Source organism: Cajanus cajan, chromosome 3, assembly GCF_000230855.2.
Source record: "Cajanus cajan strain Asha chromosome 3, NIPB_CcT2T_4, whole genome shotgun sequence".
Taxonomy (NCBI): Eukaryota; Viridiplantae; Streptophyta; class Magnoliopsida; order Fabales; family Fabaceae; genus Cajanus; species Cajanus cajan.
In genome coordinates this window covers 5,860,816-5,882,901 of record NC_138519.1, presented here as the reverse complement: position 1 = coordinate 5,882,901, position 22,086 = coordinate 5,860,816, and the positions used below count along the sequence as shown (strand labels likewise).

Genomic DNA, 22,086 nt, shown 5'->3' with positions numbered 1-22,086 from the left:
TGTAGATCTAAACACATTACATAAACTAAGTGAAAAGAAGGCAGGGAAGCATACTAACTCATATATAGATGCTTACTCAGAAAGAAGTAATTGTATCAATAAAGGTGTCACTGTCAAACCAATGACATCAAAGTTACCTGCAAATGTAGAACTTCCGACAGTGGCATCTTCTTCAAGTGAGGAACAGTCAGAAGTTGGGATGGTGTTTGTCCAAAATAAGCAATCTGATCTTGTGTGGCACGCTGTTGCACCTTTACTTGACATGCACGTAAGAAAGTAATAAGTTACAGAAACATGGATAAATTACTTGTTGAGGTCTGATTCTATTAAGATGGATTTTCTAAATGTTTTAATTTTAAAACCATGTATTCCAACTAAAAATTAATGGTGCATAAAATTTTCCTAATTCATCCATATACAGTTAATAATGGCAAATAAATTCATAAATGTACTGAAAAAAATGTTCAACAAACAAAGAAGCAAAAGTTTGTAGTAGTTATCCATCAGCAGTAACAAATGTTTAAATGGATCGTCACCTAACCTTGCTCTATTATGAATCCATGGAAAGTTCAATTTTTCTTGCCTCTAATATTAAAAGAGAAAAGTATTAACTTGCTTCCTTTGGTCATTAGGAAATGAGTAAATACACTTACGAGTGCCCAAAAGTGTTTGGGTATTATTATTTCGAATAGAAATAAAGAGATTGGAAGATTAAATTGCTTCCTTACTTTCCTATAACACAAACTCCAAAATACAATAAAAAAATATCAAAGGACCTCTCCCTCACAAACTATCCTATATTTATTTTCATCTCCCTCAAACGAACTCCCTAAAACAGTGTATCAAATATAAATCCTAAAGATAAGCTATGATAACAAAATTCAAATAATATAATCTTGAACTAAATCCTAAAGTTAAACTATGATAACATTATTCAAATAACATAATCATATACTAAATTTGCTGATTTATGAGTTGGGTTCTATCATACATAATTTGGTCCGTCAAAGATATACCTGTCCCTAAAAGTTTGTTATATACAAAATCACCCGACTTTCTGTAAGTACTAAAGGTTAGTTTATTCGTCAATAGGTCATCTCACTCCCTAAGGGAAGCACACACATGGAATGTTATGAAGGAGACAAGAGTACAGTTAACACGTAAATCAGCTTTTCTCCATTGGGGATTTTGAAGTCCAAATAACAGAAAAACTTGCTAGAACTTACAGAAATTCCAAGATTATTTAAGATTATTTTGTAAACAACCAATATCGAAGGACCAAAAGCATGTTAGGTATATATCTCTCAATAACCAAATTCTATTTTTTATTCTAACAAAATTAGAACAACACAGACAATAGAGGTTATTTGACAGTTTAAAGCTTGCTAAGTGAAAAGAGCATGATTACTTGTTGAAAGGGCAGGAATTGACGGCAAAGCAATCATAAAAGAGATTATTGGACAGTTTTAAGCTTGCTTAGTCAAAAGAGCACGACTACTAGTTGAAAGGGAAGGATTTGATGGGAAAATGAGCATAAAATAATGGAGCAGAAAAAGTTAATGATATGAGATTCAATCTGATATTATTTATCTTCACTAGCTCTCAATTAAAAAATATAAAGCAAATGGTTGCTGACTTGCAGCTAAGAACTTCAGCCTTACACAGTAGAGACAGATATGGACAACTACATATTACAACCCACAGAACACTCAAACAATGAAAGTCTAGCTAGGGGTAATTTTTTCTTTTTTTTTAATTTTGTAATAAATGATTGATTGGGCTACACTCAAAAGGAAGCCAGGATATGGTCAGGCAAGGCAACAAAAAAATAAAAATAATGCATACAGAGGAAGAAACATTGAAACAAGACTTTTCTACTCTCTATGTTTACCAATCTATCAAAGAAACCATGTGCTGGAAACCAAAAGGATCCCAAGTAGAAAAAAGACCTATCCCAAAGCAAGTTTATGAACAAATTTTTCCTTATATGTATGAGTGTCAATCATAAGTTATTAGATCTTAGATCTAACATTACCAAGTAAATATCATCAAGTTGCCTCTACTAGAACCATTATTTCAAACTCTGGATGGTTTGTTCACAAATGTCAATTTTATGTCAGAGAAGTATCATATTAAAGGATTTTTCTTCCTTTTACCAAAAAGAAAAGGATTTATTTTCTCATCTCATCTTTTCAATTCCTCTCAGTTCCTCTGCAACTTGTATTATTCAAAAGGGGAAGTTATTTTGACAAACTGACAGCTAACTGCGAGTAAAAGGATTGTCATGTTTATCAAGCTTAAGCCATTATTTTCATGTATAATTAAAAAGTATAAACATGTAACAAACAAAAATATTATTAACATGTACTTCATCGTCTAACCGATGAAGGTAACTATCATATCACAATTTATAAGGAGTACTATCATATTTTGATGAGCCTTTCTTTTGTCTCTATGGGGTTGGGGTATTTTTGTTTAAAAAAGAAACAAAAGAAAAAGAAAACATACTGGGTTAGATATCTTAGATATATCGGAATTTGGTTGGAATTGCATGCTACTCAAACAGAAAAATGAATTGAAAATATGGAGAAGCAACGGAGACATACTGGGTCTGATATTTTATCAATATCCACTGTCCCTTCATAGGTAATATAAAAGAAAACATTATTTGCTGTAATAGCCTCTTTGCCCTGTTGCTTATACCTGCATGGTAAAACTCATTATTAATGTAACCAGATGTAAATTGTCAATGGTCTAAAATAAAATAAGGTGGAAATTTAAAAATAAATGTTATAGATATGTATATTGAAAATGCAAACTTCAGAATAACGAAAATCATGAATAAACAAGAGGAAGCTTTGAAGCAGGTGCACACACCTAAAGAAGGGGGAGAAACTGAAAAGTAGGAAGCAAACCTACCCAAATATGAGGTCAATCCACTCATGCAAATGAGCAGATACATACTCACTTTCCAGAGCCATCCTATGCTTGTGCACAAAATCAACTGGATTCTCAGCCCAAGCAGGAAGTTGTACAGTATCTGGTATGGAAAAAGTAAATCACAAGCAGAGCTATTAACTGTAATATGCATTTGAATATACCACAATTTCTTCTTAAAAAACCAGTGGAGAAAATCTTAATGAGTATACCAAGCTTTCCTCCCAATTGTGTTGTGCCAAAGTCAATTGAATTTTCATTTGTGAGGACCTCAGGGAGGTAAAATAGCTCAGGAACCTAATAAGTTGAGATTAAAAAAGGGAAAAAAAATGGCTTAAAATAAAATTTTCAAGAAAACCATGATAAGAATTCAAAATACAAGTACTATAAACATTGAAGTCCTCTAAGGACAACTAAAAGCATTTAATATACAAGTACTAAAATCATATAACATAAAAGCATTCAAGAAAACCAATCATTCTGTTGTAAATCAGTAAACATATACCAATTCCTTCACATCACTCATGTCCTCAAGAACTCCATTCCAAGTAGCAGAAATATCAGAAAACATTCGATCTGCATGATCAAATTTTCCACCTTGTAGTTTGATTGCAAGGGTTGTGAATGGTTCAACCCGAACAAGATAATATAAGACCTGTAAAAGACAATAACTATTAACTGATGCAAAATCAGCAACTAAAATTCAACCATATTAAATGACTAGCATTTGCATACTGGGCGATTGATTCTTCTATTATTCTTGATGACCTTAAAGTTCAATAGGAGGGCACTATGAAGTTGACTTGTGATAACAATTCGTTGTCAACATTACTCATAACCCAATTTAACATGATAGAACAAAACATTGATAGTGACTTCATCAAAGAAAAGTTGAATGGCAGCTAGTTATAGCTCATATTGATATACCTATAGGGCTTCAACCGGTAGATGTCTTCACAAAAGGACTTCCTAGTGTTAGATTCCAAGATCTTATTGGTAAGTTGGGAATGCTTGATATTCATTTACCAACTAAAGGGAGGGGGTTGTAAATATCATAGATATTTAGAAGATCTAAAATATTTCTAAATATCTTTACATATTTGTTTCCCTATTTATTTATTATTTTTATTTCTTTTTTTAAGATTAGTCATTTACTCTATGAAAAGGAAGATTAGGGAATGTACAAAACACACAATTAATATACAGTTTCCTTTTTTCTTAGCTATTCATTATTACTTGGAAGCCAAAAGAAGCCATTTTTTTTTAATCTTAATATGATTTACAATTTAAAACTGTCTGGCTATAAAATCTACATGGTTTCTTTTTAAAAATCATCTGCCCCAAAACCTATCAATGTATTCTCTCTCAATCTTTTTTGTGACTGCCATTGGTTCAGATGATTGTACACTTGGTGTTTCCAACAAACTGACATAATGCAGCCAAAATATATTTGCATTTTATTTATTTTTAGGCAGTTTGGGATAGGTGAGACTTATTAGAATGCATTTAAAAAATTGAAATTGGGAGTTCATGCCAAAGAATCAAACTTCACAGCAGCTCCAAGTTAACCATTTAAGCTCCATCTGGAGAGCACGAAGTTGATGATAAAACTCAAAAAGTAGAAAACAAACCAAATACAGGATCAACAACAGTCTACATACTAAATGACCCAAATACAAAACAGAGAGAGGAGGACCCACAGTTCCTGCACTTGAGTAGTGCGATCCATAGTGGAATTTAGGGATGACAGGATCATCAAAGCTAGTGTATCTCTCTTGAAATTTTTTCAGACGATCTGGGTTCAGTGCTCCAACAGGCTGCATCATATTAAAATCATTAATAATTTAAAAAAATCAAAACATTTCCCCTTGAACTCATTAAAGCAACATTCATGATAACCTTTGAAAGATCCCGGTAAGAAGAAGGATTAGAAAGATCCAAGTTCTGAGAACTGTAATCAGATAGAATCCAAGGGAAAACTGGATACTGCAATAAGAAAATAATAATGATAAAATAAATAACATGAAGATGAGATTAAAGAGTTTAATGATAGAAAGCAACAAATTAATAACAAAGATCACCTGGGTTATATCATTATAACTACGCCCAGCCAATGTATTGAGTTGCATTAGATACTCAAAATTACTGATCTGCACAAGGGCATCGTAAAGTCAATGCTAATAAACAAAATTATATTAAAGATTAATTATGTATCTGGTTATCTGTTAATAAAGATTATGTTAAAATTTTCAAGAAAATAAATTATGAAATAATTAATGTGTTCGTGTTAGAGAAGTCACAGTGCCTCTGCTTCATGTAACCCAATACAGTGGCATTCACTGTATTGCTATCCTAGTATAGCTAGTTTCTGTTACCGATAGTATAATGTCAGTCACTGTTAGGTTTTCTGATGTAATCTGAGTTTCCGGAATCAGAGCTACGTGCTCTAGCTCTATAAATACACTGTATCTGATTCTAATTAAATCAATGAAAAATACTCACGTTCAGCCTTTCTCTTATCTTCAGTTTCATAACTTGGTATCACGAGACTGAAGATCCATGGCTGAAGAAAGTCCTTTTTCCACTGCTTCATGTAACCCAATACAGTGGCATTCACTGTATTGCTATCCTAATTTAGTTAGTTTCTGTTACCGACAGTAATGTCAGTTACTGTTAGGTTTTCTGATGTAATCTGAGTATCCTGAATCAGAGCTACGTGCTCTAGCTCTAAATACATTGTATCTGATTCTAATAAAATCAATGAAAAATATCTCACTTTCAAAAATCTAGCCTTTCTCTTATCTTCAGTTTCTTAACTTGGTATCACGAGATTGAAGATCCATGGCTGAAGAAAGTCCTTTTTCAAATCCACCTCCGCAATCAACAACACCAATTCACGCCTCTCCTATTTAGTTCACAATTGCTTATAAGAAAAAGATTTTTTTGAATGTAAAATAAATAAATTTTTTTTATAATAGATTATCAAACAATTATTGAATGATTGAAAGAATTTTGGCTGAAGTGAAAGAAATATTTATCTCTCAAAGCTTGTGAAATAATCTAAAACAAAAATTATAATGCTCATGATATAGCTTTTAGGGATAAATAATCTGGGAAATTATGTCTAATGCAGACCGCAAACTTTTGAGTATTTGTATTTATATTTACATGAATAGGGAACAGTAATAAAAGGTAATAAAGTCGTAATGATATGTTACATGTGTTGCTAATTAGACAAGTGATACATGTCTTACGGATGCTACATCAAATTCTTGTCAACAGTATTAATAGAATCTATGATTTATTTCTTTCCTTTAATTTCTCTAAAATATTTTCTGATTTATTTACTGCATTTATTTTATTAATTGACACCTGTAAATTAGTCATGTATTAGGCAACATTTTCTTGGATAGCTATAGGAAAGTTTCCTTGTATAGCTATAGAGATTAATATTTAATGGGATTCTCTCCTTGATGAGGGGCATTCGGTCAAATTCTGTTATATATATCATCTCCTCTCAAGTTAGAGCATACAAATCATATGTACCAACCTTGTTAGTTGTTACAAATATATTCAACCTTGCCCCCATTGAGGGATTTGGTGAACATGTTAACGAGTTCTTCACTAGAATTGACAAAGTTGTAATTTCCCTACAAGAATGTCCAAAGCATATTTTTTTTGACAAAGGACAATGCTAGAAGTAAATTGAGCAACTGCAATATCCAAGAAGTATTTGAGAAGACCTTAATCCTTGATCTAAAAACTATTGGGTCAAATAATGTTTGAGACAAAGAATGTCATGGTCATTTATAGTTTATGACAATGTTTCCTAAACCCTTAGCCACAAGATAAATGCATGTGGAAAGTGATGAATGGAGAAAGAAGACAGTGTGATTAGCTTCACACCTAGTGATGTCAAACTGTAGTAAAGTTAAGCTAAATGGAATGAGCCAAGTAGAAGGGGATTGCTTCAATTCATACATGGAATGGCGAAGGAAGCAGACAGACTGAGGGGCATCCTTGGTATTGAATCTAGGAGGTCAATCCATGTAGACTTCTTGCAGTTCAGCATGTAAAAAGGAATTCTTGATAATTAACTGTGGAGAAGGCAAGTGATGGATAGCAGCAAGGGAAAGGAAAAGCCAAACAGATGTGATTTTGGTCACAGGAGAAAAGTGTATTTGTAATCTAAATAAAAAATTTGAGTGTATCTTTAGCCACAAGATGACCCTTTAACCGATCTATGTTGCTACCAGATCCAATCTTGAGGTAACAAAGCCATCAACAACCAATAGTGGTGGCATTGTGTTAGGAATCCAAATTAGAAAAATAGAAGAAAGAAAAGAAAGATTGTATTACTTGATTGAAAAAGGAATAAAGCATAGGAGATTCAACTCTCCTCCAAGGGTTTTTCCCTTTACAAAGGATTTCTCCTTTTACAAAGAGTTAAAGCTCAATTTACAAATGAAATATATGAATCCTCCCCTTTATCAAGTAACCTCCTATTTATAGATATGATGGGCCAGAGCCCTATATCCTTCTAAAGTTCTACTAATATTATTCTAATTAATAACTACTCTAATTCCCTTTATTGTATATCCTAACACATTGCTTGGAGGTAAAGAAGCCAAATCCCAAGAAAAAAACTGTTTCCCTATATAATCAAGGAAATCCAAACATACACTAATACTTTTTAGGGTTAAGACACTTCTTACCTCCCACCTAGCCCAACGCTCCATAAGCTGAGTTCTTTTCAAAAGTTGTCCAGGTCTCTGAAAAGAAAATTATTGTAATCCTAAGTTCAGATGCAGAGAAATTTACAAAGATGAAAATTCACAAAAAAGATAATACCTGAGTAGCTAAATATATATTGTTTAAATATGGAGGTCGTGCATGAACAATTGCTTGATATGCATTTCTTCGCCCCTCACTACTCTGAAGAGGAAATTTTGGTACGGAAAATGAGTTCTAGATTTATAAGTTTGCAACATTTAATAATCATTTGTAAGATGTTCAAAAATATATCAGCATTAATTATAGTTATAAATCCAAGAAGTATACTCCTGTAAAATAAAAGGAAACAAAGTGGCAGATTCAAAAATTAATACCCCAAAGTCAAAGAAGAAGTTGGAACGGTCCACCATAAATAGCTCCAGTGCACTTCTTCTAAGAAGATATCTGTAACAGGAATCAATTACTGACAAACAACTGAAAACATACAAACAACATCAAGTATATTCAAAAACCGCCCTCCATATGGACAACACCTTTTGCACTATAATATATTGTCAAGCAAAAAACATCAAGTAGCTAAGCAAAATAAGAAGGTTCTGGAGATGAAAATATACAGTCTACTCAACAACCTACTAAAGTTTTATGGAACAACCAATACTTCAAAAGAAACATCATGGAAAAATCAGGACTGAGCTTTTTATGGTAATGTGCAATTTTTGTTGTCCTTTGGTGTGTGTGTGGATGAAGTGTTGACATATATATAAACAGCTCTGTCTCACTCCCTCTCTCTCTATATATATACATATGTACATATGTATGTATATAATCGTTGATTCTTTGTATTTTTATTTCAAATAAGAATTCTAGAAGATTTATGTAGTTAAGATCATGATCAAATTCTTCAAATCTGATTTTATTTTATTCTCCTTTATTCTAGAAGAGTTAGTTGATTAAGATCAAGATCAGATTATTAAATCTGATTTGATCTTATTCTCCTTTATTTTCTTCCTATGTGATCTTTATATTTATTTTGTAATTAGGTAGTTAGTATCTCTCTTATCCACCTATGTCTACTACATAAAGTATCTCGTGTAATTCTGATCAAAGTGCAAAAATAAAGATAAATTTCTTCAAAAATTACACACACACTCATATATATATATAAGAACAAAAATGATTACAAGTTAATATAATAGAATAGCAAGATAATAAATAATCAACAAAATGAATTCACCTTCGACTATAAATTTGATGAAGAGCAGATATTAACCAGCTGCGATTCTTTTCTTGGTCCCCTGCCTTAGAACCAAAATTTAAGCCATCCATCTTGGCGCTCACCTCAATATTATCAACTATAAAATTTATCCTCCTACTAGTCACCTACAAGACAATGGCAATTCACACTGGTGCAACTGAAATATATATAAGACAAGAAAATAATTTCAATTCCTTCATCCATTTTTCCCACAATAAAGAATAAGCACAAATATTCAACTTATTCAACAAAATGTTTCCATGTATTTTGATTGTAGGAAGCAACCAAAAAGATATAGGAACTATGGGATAAAGATGATAGAGTAACAGAGAGCCACATATAAATGGCCAAATACACTAATTGTGATCATCTTATCCTTGTCTCCAAACACTTTATCAATGACATGTTGCAGGCTCATAGGCCACTTATGTTTCCCCTCATGCTCTGCTCAGAATTAGGTCTACATCTACTTTTACACTGTCAGCTATCATTTCTAATGGAGATTCCAAATTGATTAGTGATATGGCCAAAATAAAGTACATAAGTAGAGACAATCCTCGTCTTACAAGTTAGTTTTGTAGGATTGAGTGAGACCCAAACCCACATTTCTAAGATAATATTAGAGCCTATCTTAGCAATTATTGTTGGACCTATCTGGTCACCCGCTATTGGGCCATTATTGGACAACTTATAGATGTTCAGTTCTACAAATTTCGCACTTGAGATATCCAGTCCATTCCCCTGCATGAGGGGTATGTGTTGGAGATTCCTTTTTTTTTTTTTTAATAAAAGAGAGAATTAATTAATGATATGTCCAAAGTAAAGTACATAAGTGGGGACAATCATTACCTTGTAAGTCAATTTTGTATGATTGAGTTAGATTCAAACCAACATTCCTAAGAGTTTTTTTACAGATTCTTTTTGGTGTTGAGAGTGCCCTAGGCCCATAGACCAAATCTTTACGATGGCTTTCAAGCCTTTGACAGAAGCATAAAAGTGGTAATGTGAAACATATGCTACATGTTGGTACATTTGGTTTGGGAGTAGTTCTCATGCTTCAAAAGGTTCTATATCACAACACGTGAATATAGATAAGGGTCAGATTAGGTATTTGGCATCAATTTGGTATAAATAAGTTTTTTAATTAATTTGGTACATTTTGTTTTTTGCTCTTACTTTAAGGAGGACTCACTATCCTCCCAAATCCTTGTAATGTTTTATTGTTCTAAATGAATTTCAGTTGAAAGGAAATATCTGAAATATTTTTCTGAATTAATCATATGTACCAAAGGATTTTTCATTTTGTGATTTTAGGGTCTGCTAGGGTGAAAAAGAACTATAGAAGAGGAAGAATCTTTCATATTTTTATTTCAGAAATAATAGAGATACATATATAACTTGGGAAATACTACTCCATGGGATTATAACAAGCAATGTAACTTCCTTAACACTCCCATGAACATTAAATGCACTTTAGAATGTGATACATGAACCACAAAACACTTCTATCACATCCAAATAACTACCATTAATTGCAAAATATGCTCAGCACCCATGAAGCTACATCAAAACTACTTTTGAAACCATTCTGTAATAAATTATTTAGGCTAAATTGCATTTTTGATCCCTTTATTTTTGTCAATCCGCAATTTTGGTCCATTTATTTAGAAATAAAGAACTTCAATCTTCCTATTTTAAAATATAGACATTTAGTCCCTTAATTTAAAAAATACAGAACTTTAGTCCTACCTTCAATTTGACATCTAGTGATCTTTAAGTTTTAACTTTGGCTCATAGCTTGTCATCAATTAAGTGATATGACATTTAATGACATGACATTTAGAGATAAAAAAATGCATACAAATGAGGTTTAATAATAAAATAAATACAAATAAAGATCATTTGTATGCCCTTTTTAATTTTTTTAATTTTTAAATGTCAAGTCACTTAGGTGATGACATGTCATGTGTCAACCTTTAAATTTTAGGGTCAACAAATGTCAAGTTGACAGTAGGGCCCAAAAATTCTGTATTTTTAAAATCAGGGAATTAAATGTTTCTATTTTAAAATAGGAAGATGAAAATTGTGGATTGCCAAAAATAAGAGGATCAAGAGTGTTATTTAGCCAATTATTCGTTAAGTTGAGGAAACAACAGATATAAAAATGATATTAATTTTCTTGCCATTCAATTTTTTTTGGGAGTTTTTATCCGGCTCTTTTTCTCTACCAAGAGCTTTCTTATTAATCTCAAAATGGTTATAAAATGAAAATATGCACATATAGACACAGGTTTCACAAAAAACATGTTTAAATATCAACAATATCATTGGGATAGTTTCAAAATTACTTTGAAATTAGATCAACAAACTTACTTGGAAGGTTCCGTGTATAATCCTAAGCGGATGGACCATTGTTGATGGCAGCTCAAAAACAATTCTTTCATCAAGCTCACTTGGAACATAACCAGGTGCAAAGGCTGAAGAACTCTGAACAACACCCCCATCACTTTCAAGCTGAATACCATTGGATTCTAAAGAGTCTTGCCCAATTTTCTTAGCTGCTTTGGAAGATTGATTCTCTACTTTATCTTCAATATCATCAACCCTAACATCCAAATTTTCTTCGTCATCATTTACAGCTTCTATTGTGATTGCCTCTGCTGATAAAACTGGAGTTCTCTGATTATTATCCCCCGAGTAATCCTCATAATTGACAGCAGAACCTAAATGATCAGACCCTCGATAATTCCTCCTCATACATCTTCTCATCCTAGAAGAACTTTCCATAAAATCAAGCTTCCAAAACACCTAGAGAAAATTAAAAAATAATCAGCATGGTGAATTGAATCATTAAAAAACATTATTTTGATAAGATTTTAATATTAGAGAGCATGAGTTGGGTAGAAAATAAATCCTCCAAGAGCAGAACAAATAGAAAAGAAAACATAAGCAAAAAAATAGGAGCATCTATTCCAAAGAGATATCCAACTCTTTCGCAAAGCCTGAAGCTACCTACATAATATGCTAGGAACACTAGCACAAATGAAAAGGCTACATACAGCAATTGTTTTTGAATTCTTGGAATTTCCATCATATACACCAGCATGCAATATACATCTTTCTAGAGTTTTTTCATCTACGCTTAAAAACAGAATTTAAGGCCAGAAATAGATGAGTAGCTACAAAGAATGTCAGTTGGTAACAATAATGTAGACAGTTATATCATAACATACCCGAATCGGGCTGTACAAATAATCAGAAAAAGGCCCAAAAAGACTTCTCATCTCGATTAACTCGCAAATAAGCTTGCGCCAGGCATGAATTCCAGTGCTGATACGATGCCGAGATATTATATCTGCACGAGCATGCCTCTCAATCTGGTAACAAAGAAATATTTAACATGCAGTATCTCAATATAATCGGAACACCATAGTAACAATTAGCAGACAAACCTCAAATCGCTGCATATTCCTTGCTATGGCAAAACAGGCAACAAGAACAGCAATAAATTTATATGACAAAGCATTGAAATCTTTTTCGTATACTGACTTCGTATCAACTGGCTGCAGACATTCCATCCAGGCAGTTGCCATTGCTTCAGTAATATTCCACCTCTTAACCCGCTCCATATCACTAGCACTCCTTCGCTGTGCAGATGTAGCCATTGCAACGGCACTAAGACCTCTTCCAGAACCAATCCTTGAAAATCGTTGAAGATCACGAGCAGCAGCCAATGCAGCAGCTTTTTCAGATGCTTTGTTCTTTGGTATTGGTGGTGTTTTGTTAGGGACATCCGAAGGCTTTTGAAAGCTTGAAAATGTATGAAGCCTGGCCTGTTTGCGTTCCAGCAATGAGGTTTCACGCCTAAGCTGGGCATTTGTTGAAGGAGCATGACTTTCACTACCTGAAGTACCAGCTGCAATCATAGACAATGCCATTGCAGCAGGTGGAGATGCAAAAGCAGCAGCCCAGTCGGGAGATATCATAGCAAGAGCAGCCTGAAAGAAATGTCAAATGCACAATTAAAGTTAATGCACCAAAAGTCATATAAATGAACATTAAGACCAAAAATAAGCTCTATATTAAAACATCACATGAACTTTGTTGTACAGACATTATTGGAGTAAAAAGCAAACAAATCCAACAGCTTTCCTCTTTTGATAGGACACTCAGTTAATGAAAAGTTCATTACTTGAAGTTGGTAGTAGAAAGTTATTAAGAATCAGAGAATAGAGAAGAATAATTGACTGAAACCATGTGTTTCAATACATAGTGGGTGAATGATTATATAGATTTATTTCATATATTACACATGAATATAAGTGATTGAATCAACTCTGTCCAAAACTAGAAAAGGGCCATAGTACCTATGAGCCTATTTCTCATTCCTCAGTGTGCTTAAGACCTTAATTGATACGGTTGTGCCTTCAAATGTACCCAATCTCCTACATGAAAACTTAAATCCCTATTTCTCTTATCTTCTTGTTTCATTCTTTGCTGAGCTTTAAGTATGTTAGCTTTCAATTCATCCAGCACACCGTCATGTTCCTCAGCCAATGCACTCATGGCTTCCACCTTTGAGGGATATGCGTTGGCTCAAATGATAGGCGGTGGGTCTTTACCATATACTTCTCAAAAAGGTATCATCCTTGTAGAATGATGATGTAGGTGTTAAAATAAAATTCTGCCCAAGGTAACCATTGTGGCCATTGCTTTAGTTTTTCTCCCACAAAGCAGCACAAATAATCTTCCAAACACCCATTCACCACCCAATTTGTCCATTTGTCTGGGGATGATAGGAAAACTGTATTTAAGCTTTGTCCCAGCTTATTTGTAAAGTTCAACCCAGAACTGACTCAAAAATAGGCTATCTCTGTTAATGACAATGGATTCGAGAAAATCATGTAGCCTTACTACCTCAACAAAGAACAACTTGGCAACATCCTTGGCGGAAAAAAGGTGCCTCAGAGCCAGAAAATGAATGTACTTTGTCAATCTTTCCACAATTACCAAAATAGTATCTTTTCCTTGGGGTCATGGGAGTTGCGAATTGAAGTCCGTGGAGATATTAGTCCATATTTGAAGGGGAATCGGTTGTGGCTGTAATAAACCGGCTAAAGACTACGTTTGAAACTTAGTAGTTTGGCAAATATGATATTCTCCCAAAAAATTCTTTATTTAGACAAATATGGAAGCTAATCCTTTTTGTATGACTTCATTGTTAATTTTTCTAACAACATTGATGCACTTTTCTTATCCAATTACCAATAAACTTGATAACAAGAACTTTCTTGTCAAACAACAAATCGAGATTACTAGGACATTGTCTCCACAAATTCTTGTAGAATTTAGAAATTTCTCTGTGTTTTCTCTCAAAGGCAAACTACAATGCAAGAGCATGTTGAGAATCCTAGATATTCTCTTTGGAGCAATAGGATCAAATATTGCTAGCATGGCTTCAATCTTCTCTCTCTCCATCTATCCTACCACATGTTATTGTGGCAAGGTTTAATGCAGAAGTTGAATATTGAGTGATGACTATTACTATGTGTGAACTTGTCTGGTTGAAACAACTCCTTAATCAACTCAAGTTTTGCAAAATTGAGTCAATGAAACTCATTTTTGACAGCCAAGCAGCTTTGCATATAGCGTCTAATCCAGTTTTTATGGACTAAACACATTGAAGTAGACTATTATTTTATTCAAGAAAATATCATTTTTGAAGAAGTCACAACCTACTCTGTGAATTCTAATGATTAGCTGGATGATATCTTCACCAAGTTGGATGTTTATGATCCATAGCTCCAGCTTTATGAGGAGTGTTGAAATTTGATTAGATTTCCATTATTTATGTTTTGTGTTTCCGTTATTATATTTTTGACTTATTTATTTTTATTTTCATCCCTACAATTAAGGGATTATGTAATTAAATCTAATGCATTTCTTTCAATATAAATAAAGTTGTTGGGAACCTTCTTCCTCAAGCATTTTGATTAAGTCATAGCCTTATTGTCAAGTAAATTCATTATTTTCTTTCAAGTCTTTCTTTAAACATGTTGGAAAGTCACCTTAATTATGGTCATCATTAACTTGTCTTAATTGCGGCCTCTTTAAAGGTTACCTTAATTGAAACTTGAAACCTTGATGGGGTGTATTTAGTCCTACATTTATTAGAGATATGGCCAATTTAGTTCTTATAAGGCTTGAGCAATCCTCACATCAGTTAGTTTTGTGAGGTAGAGTTAGGCCCTAAGCACAAATGTTAACATGGTAACTTATCCTATCCTAGATCCATTGTTGGCCAACCTACATTGCCATACACCAAGGCCATCGCTTTGGGCATGAAAGGGTGTTTTGGAAAATTGCCTTAATTGCAGAAACTCATAACCTGTCTTAATTGAGTTCTCTTTGGGAGGGTTACCTTAATTGCAGCCTCAAGGGCATGTGTTTAGGCCTACATCAACTAGAGATATGACCAATGAAGTCCTTATAAGGCTTGGGCAATCTTCATCCTACAAATTGGTTTTGTGAAGTTAGGCCCTAAGCTAAATTCTAAGAGAAAGTTATGATAATATAGGGCAGAAAAAAACTTTTCAACAAAACCCAATCACATTTTAAAATGGACGAAACAAGCACAATACTTGCACATATGCATGACTGCATGAGCACATTAGTATTATAGTTCACATGTGGAATCATGTATGTATAATGCATGCACATATATTTGTTTCAAATTGTGTACATATAAACATAAGCAAATTTAACTACCTCAATCGGCTGGGCATCAATAGCTAATGCTTGATTATCCACTGTAAGAGGATTTAAACCATCAGTGGTGGCAAGTTCATGAATTCCAGACAAAAGGGGGCACCACCTCCTTATGACAGCAATAAATGGTGGTATGATAGCCTCAATGTACTTTTTGCGATGAAGCTTTCGGTCTATGCTAATAGCATGGTATACCTGACCAGATATTGTATTATGGTGACTACAATGATTGTGCAGAAAAGAAAGATAAATGATAAATACTGTTGGATAACACAATTAGCAAGAATAAGAATGTTAATAACTAACCTCGGAATAAAGCACACAACATGCTACCAAGACTCTTTGTTTCTTAGAATCAGTAATTGGCATGTTAAGAATAGGTGAGAGAACACTGTCATATTACAAGAATAAATAAATAAGATAATGTTAACCAATTAAAATTATAGGAATTAGATAAGAACCGTAAAAAAGAGAGAACATAGACTCAGAATAACATGATATTACATTAATATGATATAGATGTAATGAGACTATGGACAAAGCATTAACCACTATTTATATTAGAATCCTAAGTCAATCAAGTAAGGAAACAATTAACTAAAGATAAGATAAAATTCAACGGAATAAGATATTCCTTATATAGAAAATAATTAGGAATAGGATTTGATATACATATTATTTCCTTGTTTCATTAAGAATTGGAAAGTAGAGTGAGCATTCATTAATCCAAACAGCATAACTAAATACTTATAATGCCTCTCATGAATTCTAAACAGAGTCTTATATACATCCTCACTCTTGACCTTTACTTGGTGGTACTAAATAGACTTGAGGTCAAGCTTAGAGAAAAGTTGCTAGGCACCATACAGCATAACTAACTAAAGATAAGATAAAATTCAACAGAATAAGATATTTCTTATATAGATAATAATTAGGAATAGGATTTCCTATACATATTATTTCCTTGTTTCATTAAGAATTGGAAAGTAGAGCGAGCATTCATTAATCCAAACAGCATAACTAAATACTTATAATGCCTCTCATGAATTCTAAACATAGTCTTATGTACATCCTCACTCTTGACCTTTACTTGGTAGTACTAAATAGACTTGAAGTCGAGCTTAGAAAAAAGCTGCTAGGCACCATACATATCAAGTAGCTCATCTATGAAAGATACAAGATATTTGTGCAGTACAATTACCACAGTTAAAGATATATAATCTACTAAGCTTCCAAGTCCCATCCTTTTTATAAGAATATCAGGACTAGGAAAATCACTTTGGCTGTGCCTCATGATCCTTGCATCCAACAACTCCTTAACTAGTTTCTAAATCTCATTTTTTTATGGTGGTGAGGGTAATTATAAGGTCTAACATTGGCTGACCCCTGCCCCTCCAGTATGACAATAGCATGGTAGTCCTATTGGTTCTTAAAAAAGTTCTGCGAACTGCTCCAGGATACTCTCTAAATCTTGCTTTTGTACAGTTGTGAATTCTCCTATAAACCCTTCCTCTACTCCATGAGTTGTTTTTGGAGGGGTATGAATCTATGGTCTCTTTGATCTGCATTTGGCTGATAAAGTTGGAATTCTCTTCGTAGTGCATGAGGTGCCTTTTGTGTCTATGTGCAAATTAGTGGTACACTATTGCTTATGTGTATGTACCATCATACTTTTGTCCCTTTTTGTTGCCTCTGATGGCTCAGACTGCTCCTCAAGTTATGCTCACTCATTCACTAGTACTAACCCTCAAGGCTCTGCAAATTGGTATCTTGATTCTAGTGCTTTACACCATGTCACTATTGTATCAAAATAGTTCACCTACCAACAAGTTCCTCTTGAAGGATCGGATCAGTTCCCAAATTCCTTTCTACTATTAATCCCATATTATTCTTGTTTTTAATAACCGGTTCTATATTCCTTCAATTACTAAGAATCTTACGAATTACAAGTGTCACTTAATTCACTAAAGACAACTTAGTTTTGTTTGAATTTTTCATCCATCTTTTTGTTTGATCAAATCACAGGGTACCAAAGAGGTTCTCCTCAAACGAACTTTTTGTCAAGATGGGTTCTATAGGTTCTCCTCTTATTTCTGGGACTTGGGTTTTTACTAATAATACGAACTTGATATCAATTAACCACAAACAATTGAACCATGAAAACAGAAACAATTTTGTACCAAAAAAAGAGAATAAAGGTGGAAACATATTCCAACCATCACAAAACAAAGCTTCTACAAAGGGCTAATGCTCTGTTCCCAACAATCTAACATTACCTCCAAAGATACCCCTCTCCCTCCACTCAGGCTATTTGATATTGAAATCATTCACCCTGGTAATGACCTACTGACTTTTTGCCATCTCCCTCTGCCGGTTCACTCTCACGTTCCCTTTTTATCCTTCAAATTTTTGTATTATAGACCTTCCATACTTTGGGCCAATGTGACATTTGATGAATCAGCTATCCTCTTGGCTTTGCTTCTTTATTTTGGACTCTTAACAATTTCCCTTTTACCTTTATTACATACATATTTGAAGCCTAAAATTACTACCTTACCATTTATCATTATGTTTATCTATAAGTTGTATTGGCTACTGTAAGATAATATCAGAAAATATAGTATTCAGTCTCTTTTTTCCATCTTTGTCTCTTGGAATATTAGAGGCCTAGCCTCTAAACAATCTCAAATTGCTCTTAAAATATTCGTGTTAAATATAAGGCTGACTTTGTTTTTATTTCTGAGCCTGTAACTGATCTGTCCAAAATATCTCCATTTTATCGGCAGGAATTACAACTCAGTTTTTCTGCACAATGATTTTAGAAGAAAAGGCTCAATTAGGTGTTTTTGTTCACATTTTTACAATGCCTATGAAACTGCAAATCACTTGTTTTTCCTTTTGTCCATTTGCAGGCCAATTATGGAACTGGTTAGATGTAATCACTGATCAATCTTTCACAGCTGCAAATATTATTTTTGTATTATCAAATAAAACTTGGAGTGGTCTTCCTAACACTGTACTTCTTGCTACTATCACCTATGTCATCACAGAAATCTGGAATAGCAGAAATCAAATGAAGTTTGAAAGTACTTTTTTGCCCTTACCAACATATTAAAAATAGAATTCTCTTTGCTGTAAACAATTGTGGTTCTATTGCAACAGGTAATATGTGATCTATAATATCCAAATTCAAAATTCTTAAAGCATTCTCTATTTCTTGTAGACCAAGGAAACCAGAGAAAGTCATACAGGTTGATTGGATTCCTCCTCCTAAGGGCTGGGTTAAAGGAAATATTGATGAAGCATATGCAGAGCATGGAAAACTTTCTTCTTGTGCTGCTATATTCAGAGATTATAATGCAGATTTAGTTGGATGTTTTGCTAAACCTTTGAATGTTAATTCTGCTTTTGAAGCAGAAATACTAGCCATTATACATGCTCTACATATATTAACCGCTAAAGGATAGAATGCTTTCTAGCTTGAGACAAACTCACTTCTCATAGTCAAGTGTTTTTATGATCACTCTTTGGTACCTTAGACTTTGAGCAACAGATGGCATAATACTTTGGAGTTTATTAGAAAGATCAGATTTCTATTCTCTCACATGTATAGAGAAGGAAATTCATGTGTTGATAGTATAACAAATTTTTGTATTAGAAATATTAGATACCATTGGTGGGATTATATACCTATTTGTACGATACATAGTTTCAATCATGATAGGTGTGACTTGGCACACTATAGATTCTCTTGAGTGGCTTTGATGTGCACCCCCCTCCCCCCTCTTTTTCTGAAATGTTGCAGATGATTGATATAGATTGTGGTGCTAACCTAGTTAGGATCATTTTCTGTATAGCGATGCAATAGCATTTCTATTCTTTAATAAAAAAAAGTCTCTTTTTTCCAAGTGTTCGTAACAAGATAAGATCCATAAAGATAAGGTAACACAATTGTCCCTAAAATTAGGAGAATTTTTTATCCTGTTTCCCTCTTTATGATTATCCTCATAGACTTCATAAACTTGTTTTTTAATCCAAGACAAAATATACTTATATTAGAGTATATATTTTTACTCTGCTAACTTAAAATAAAAAATTATCCAAATCTATTCATGTATCACTCTATTGCAGATTCTGACATAACCCATTTGACAATACCATCAGTTTTGTTTCAAAATTATGAATATAAATTTCCAAACCATTATTTCAACAACAGCAGAAGATAAGAAAATTGCATGAATAGAAATTTTACATATTATCATGTCCATATCGATTGGTATGAAACCAAAGGGCACAGGCACAAGCAATGCAGCAAAAATACTGCATAACTGTAGTAACAAAATACATGGGCAAAGACAACAACCAAATGTTGGACAATGGAAATAAGATGGAGCTTAGAAAAATGAACACACTACTCAAAACCCAAACCCCTAATGGGAACTTTTACCTCAGCCTTTTTTTTCACCAGTCTAAGTTTAAACATTCAAGACTCAGAAAATATACACAAAGACTTAAGAATAGATGGTTAAAGAAGTTGATAACGAGAAAATAGAGGATATTTACGGTGGTATTTGGTTTTTTCTGTTTTTCTTGTATGATATTTATAGTGAATCAGTAATGCCCCATCTAAGAGTCTTTTTGTTGTAAACCAACTTCAGCATCACTGGTGATTTGACAGATTCCATCATATAGTATGTTTTCATTCATACTTGCAAAATATATCACCTTTCATTCTATTTTCTATTGTCAAAGGGAGGGTTTGATTCACAGATTAGAAACTCATTCCCGGAAATATGAACTTGGGAATGTCATATTCCCATATTTGTTTGGAGTTTTCAAATACCACTTATTCCCAAGAAAGTAGTTACAACATAGTTTACTCCATTTTTATTCTCATGGTGGAGGATGGGAAAGTTGTTTTCCCATGGGAATGTGGGAAGTTATATTTTAACTCATTTATTCAACTCCTGTTTTTTATTTAATTACTTTAATTAATTAAAATTTAAAAAATATCCCTAGGAATGTTAAAATCCTACCAAACACATTTCTAAATATTCCTGGGAATAATTTCTTAATGATAATATTCCTGTGATTGTAGTGTCCAACAAACGCCTCCAAAGTATTGAGAAGAAATTTTTTTTTATTTCCTTCACACAAAAACTGAAACTATGAAATGGAATTAAAATACAAATTATTAATGAAACATATCAATTGAAAATGAAAATAGATAACAAACAAATAACTAACTAGTTTTTTTTCCTTAAGTTTATTTTTTGTGTCCTATGCTTTAGACTCAGCTGTGAATTATGTCACTCATTTTTTTTTACTGTTTGAACTAATTGTATCCATCTCTTTGTGTGGAATTCTGCATGAAGTCAACAGAATTTGTGAATTTTATTTAGAAGAGGAAAAAAAAGAAATATGAAAAAATAGTGAAATTCTATTCTTACTTAGTACCTACATTAAAAAAACAAAAAGAGAAAAAAAAAAAAAAAAAAAGATAAAGTTACCAAGTAGAAATGATAAAAGTACATCTCAAGTAGTGTGTGACCATAAAACGAGCTAATGTTAATGTAGCCAACCTTGTGTGGAACTTTACCAAGTAATGATCAAATAAATTCCAGAGGAAAATTTATCATTCAAGGATTAAAAAAGGGCTGGAAATAAGTCAGATCACAGAGGTTGTTTTACCTCCACAAAAGTGTTGAGTGTAGTTTCCTTCCTTCAGGCATCACACCGCCAATACTTGCAGTTTTTGTCAGCATATGGTCTTCCCCATCATCATCTTCCCTCATTGATAGAAGAACCATCCGAAGCATGCACAAGAATGGCTGATCACTGTCTAAAAGCTGGTACAACGCAGACATTGCTCCCATTCCAGTACCTGACCCTCCACCTATACCAAGACCACCACCATGCCCAGACTCATCTAGCAACAATGCTTGCAGCATTGCCACAGACTTCCTCACCAAAGGAAGTTCAACCCAGTAGCCATTGGTATCTTTCTCCAAAACAGACTTCCAAAATTCCCATCCACTCCCGCCACCACCAAATGAAGCTGTATTTGGTGGAAGGCCGACACCATACCACAAACGGCTTCTATATTTCCACCCAATAGCTAAATCCTTAGCACAGGATCCATATGATACAAAAGCACCAGAAACAGATTCATATGGATCAGCTGCAGCTGCTGCAGCAAGCCTTTCAATAATTGAAGTAGAGATCTGACCATTTGCATCAGCCATTGAAGAAAGGACCTAAAAACCTGACAGCATAAGTCTCACCAACATAGAAACAAACATATACAATACTGGGGGAGACTGAGAGAGAGCAAGAGGGGGCTATCAAAATTAAATTAACAGGAATGAAAATAAACTAAAATTAGAGAAATA

The 22,086-nt window shown here is 33.4% G+C and overlaps 1 protein-coding gene across 6 annotated transcripts in view; it reads right to left on the bottom strand.

The window, feature by feature from the left end:
• LOC109808288 (BEACH domain-containing protein C2) overlaps window positions 1-22,086 on the bottom strand; it is a 46,836-nt gene that overhangs the window by 12,812 nt on the left and 11,938 nt on the right. For 5 of the 6 annotated variants that reach the window (XR_003805010.2, XR_003805009.2, XM_083070273.1 and 2 more), the window contains exons 11-28: window positions 21,386-21,951; window positions 16,001-16,085; window positions 15,695-15,889; window positions 12,379-12,924; window positions 12,160-12,303; window positions 11,300-11,734; window positions 8,906-9,051; window positions 8,046-8,115; window positions 7,789-7,872; window positions 7,653-7,709; window positions 5,019-5,087; window positions 4,837-4,923; window positions 4,638-4,754; window positions 3,443-3,592; window positions 3,150-3,234; window positions 2,920-3,040; window positions 2,607-2,703; window positions 138-251 (exon numbers count right to left, since the gene is read on the bottom strand). Coding sequence is in view for 3 of the 6 variants with exons in the window: in XM_083070273.1 (XP_082926399.1) it covers window positions 138-251; window positions 2,607-2,703; window positions 2,920-3,040; window positions 3,150-3,234; window positions 3,443-3,592; window positions 4,638-4,754; window positions 4,837-4,923; window positions 5,019-5,087; window positions 7,653-7,709; window positions 7,789-7,872; window positions 8,046-8,115; window positions 8,906-9,051; window positions 11,300-11,734; window positions 12,160-12,303; window positions 12,379-12,924; window positions 15,695-15,889; window positions 16,001-16,085; window positions 21,386-21,951 (3,168 nt within the window). In the remaining 3 variants the exon portion in view is untranslated. Of the gene's footprint in view, window positions 1-137; window positions 257-2,606; window positions 2,704-2,919; window positions 3,041-3,149; window positions 3,235-3,442; window positions 3,593-4,637; window positions 4,755-4,836; window positions 4,924-5,018; window positions 5,088-7,652; window positions 7,710-7,788; window positions 7,873-8,045; window positions 8,116-8,905; window positions 9,052-11,299; window positions 11,735-12,159; window positions 12,304-12,378; window positions 12,925-15,694; window positions 15,890-16,000; window positions 16,086-21,385; window positions 21,952-22,086 lie in introns of all 6 variants that reach the window. The other variant, XR_014432104.1, reaches the window with a different exon arrangement.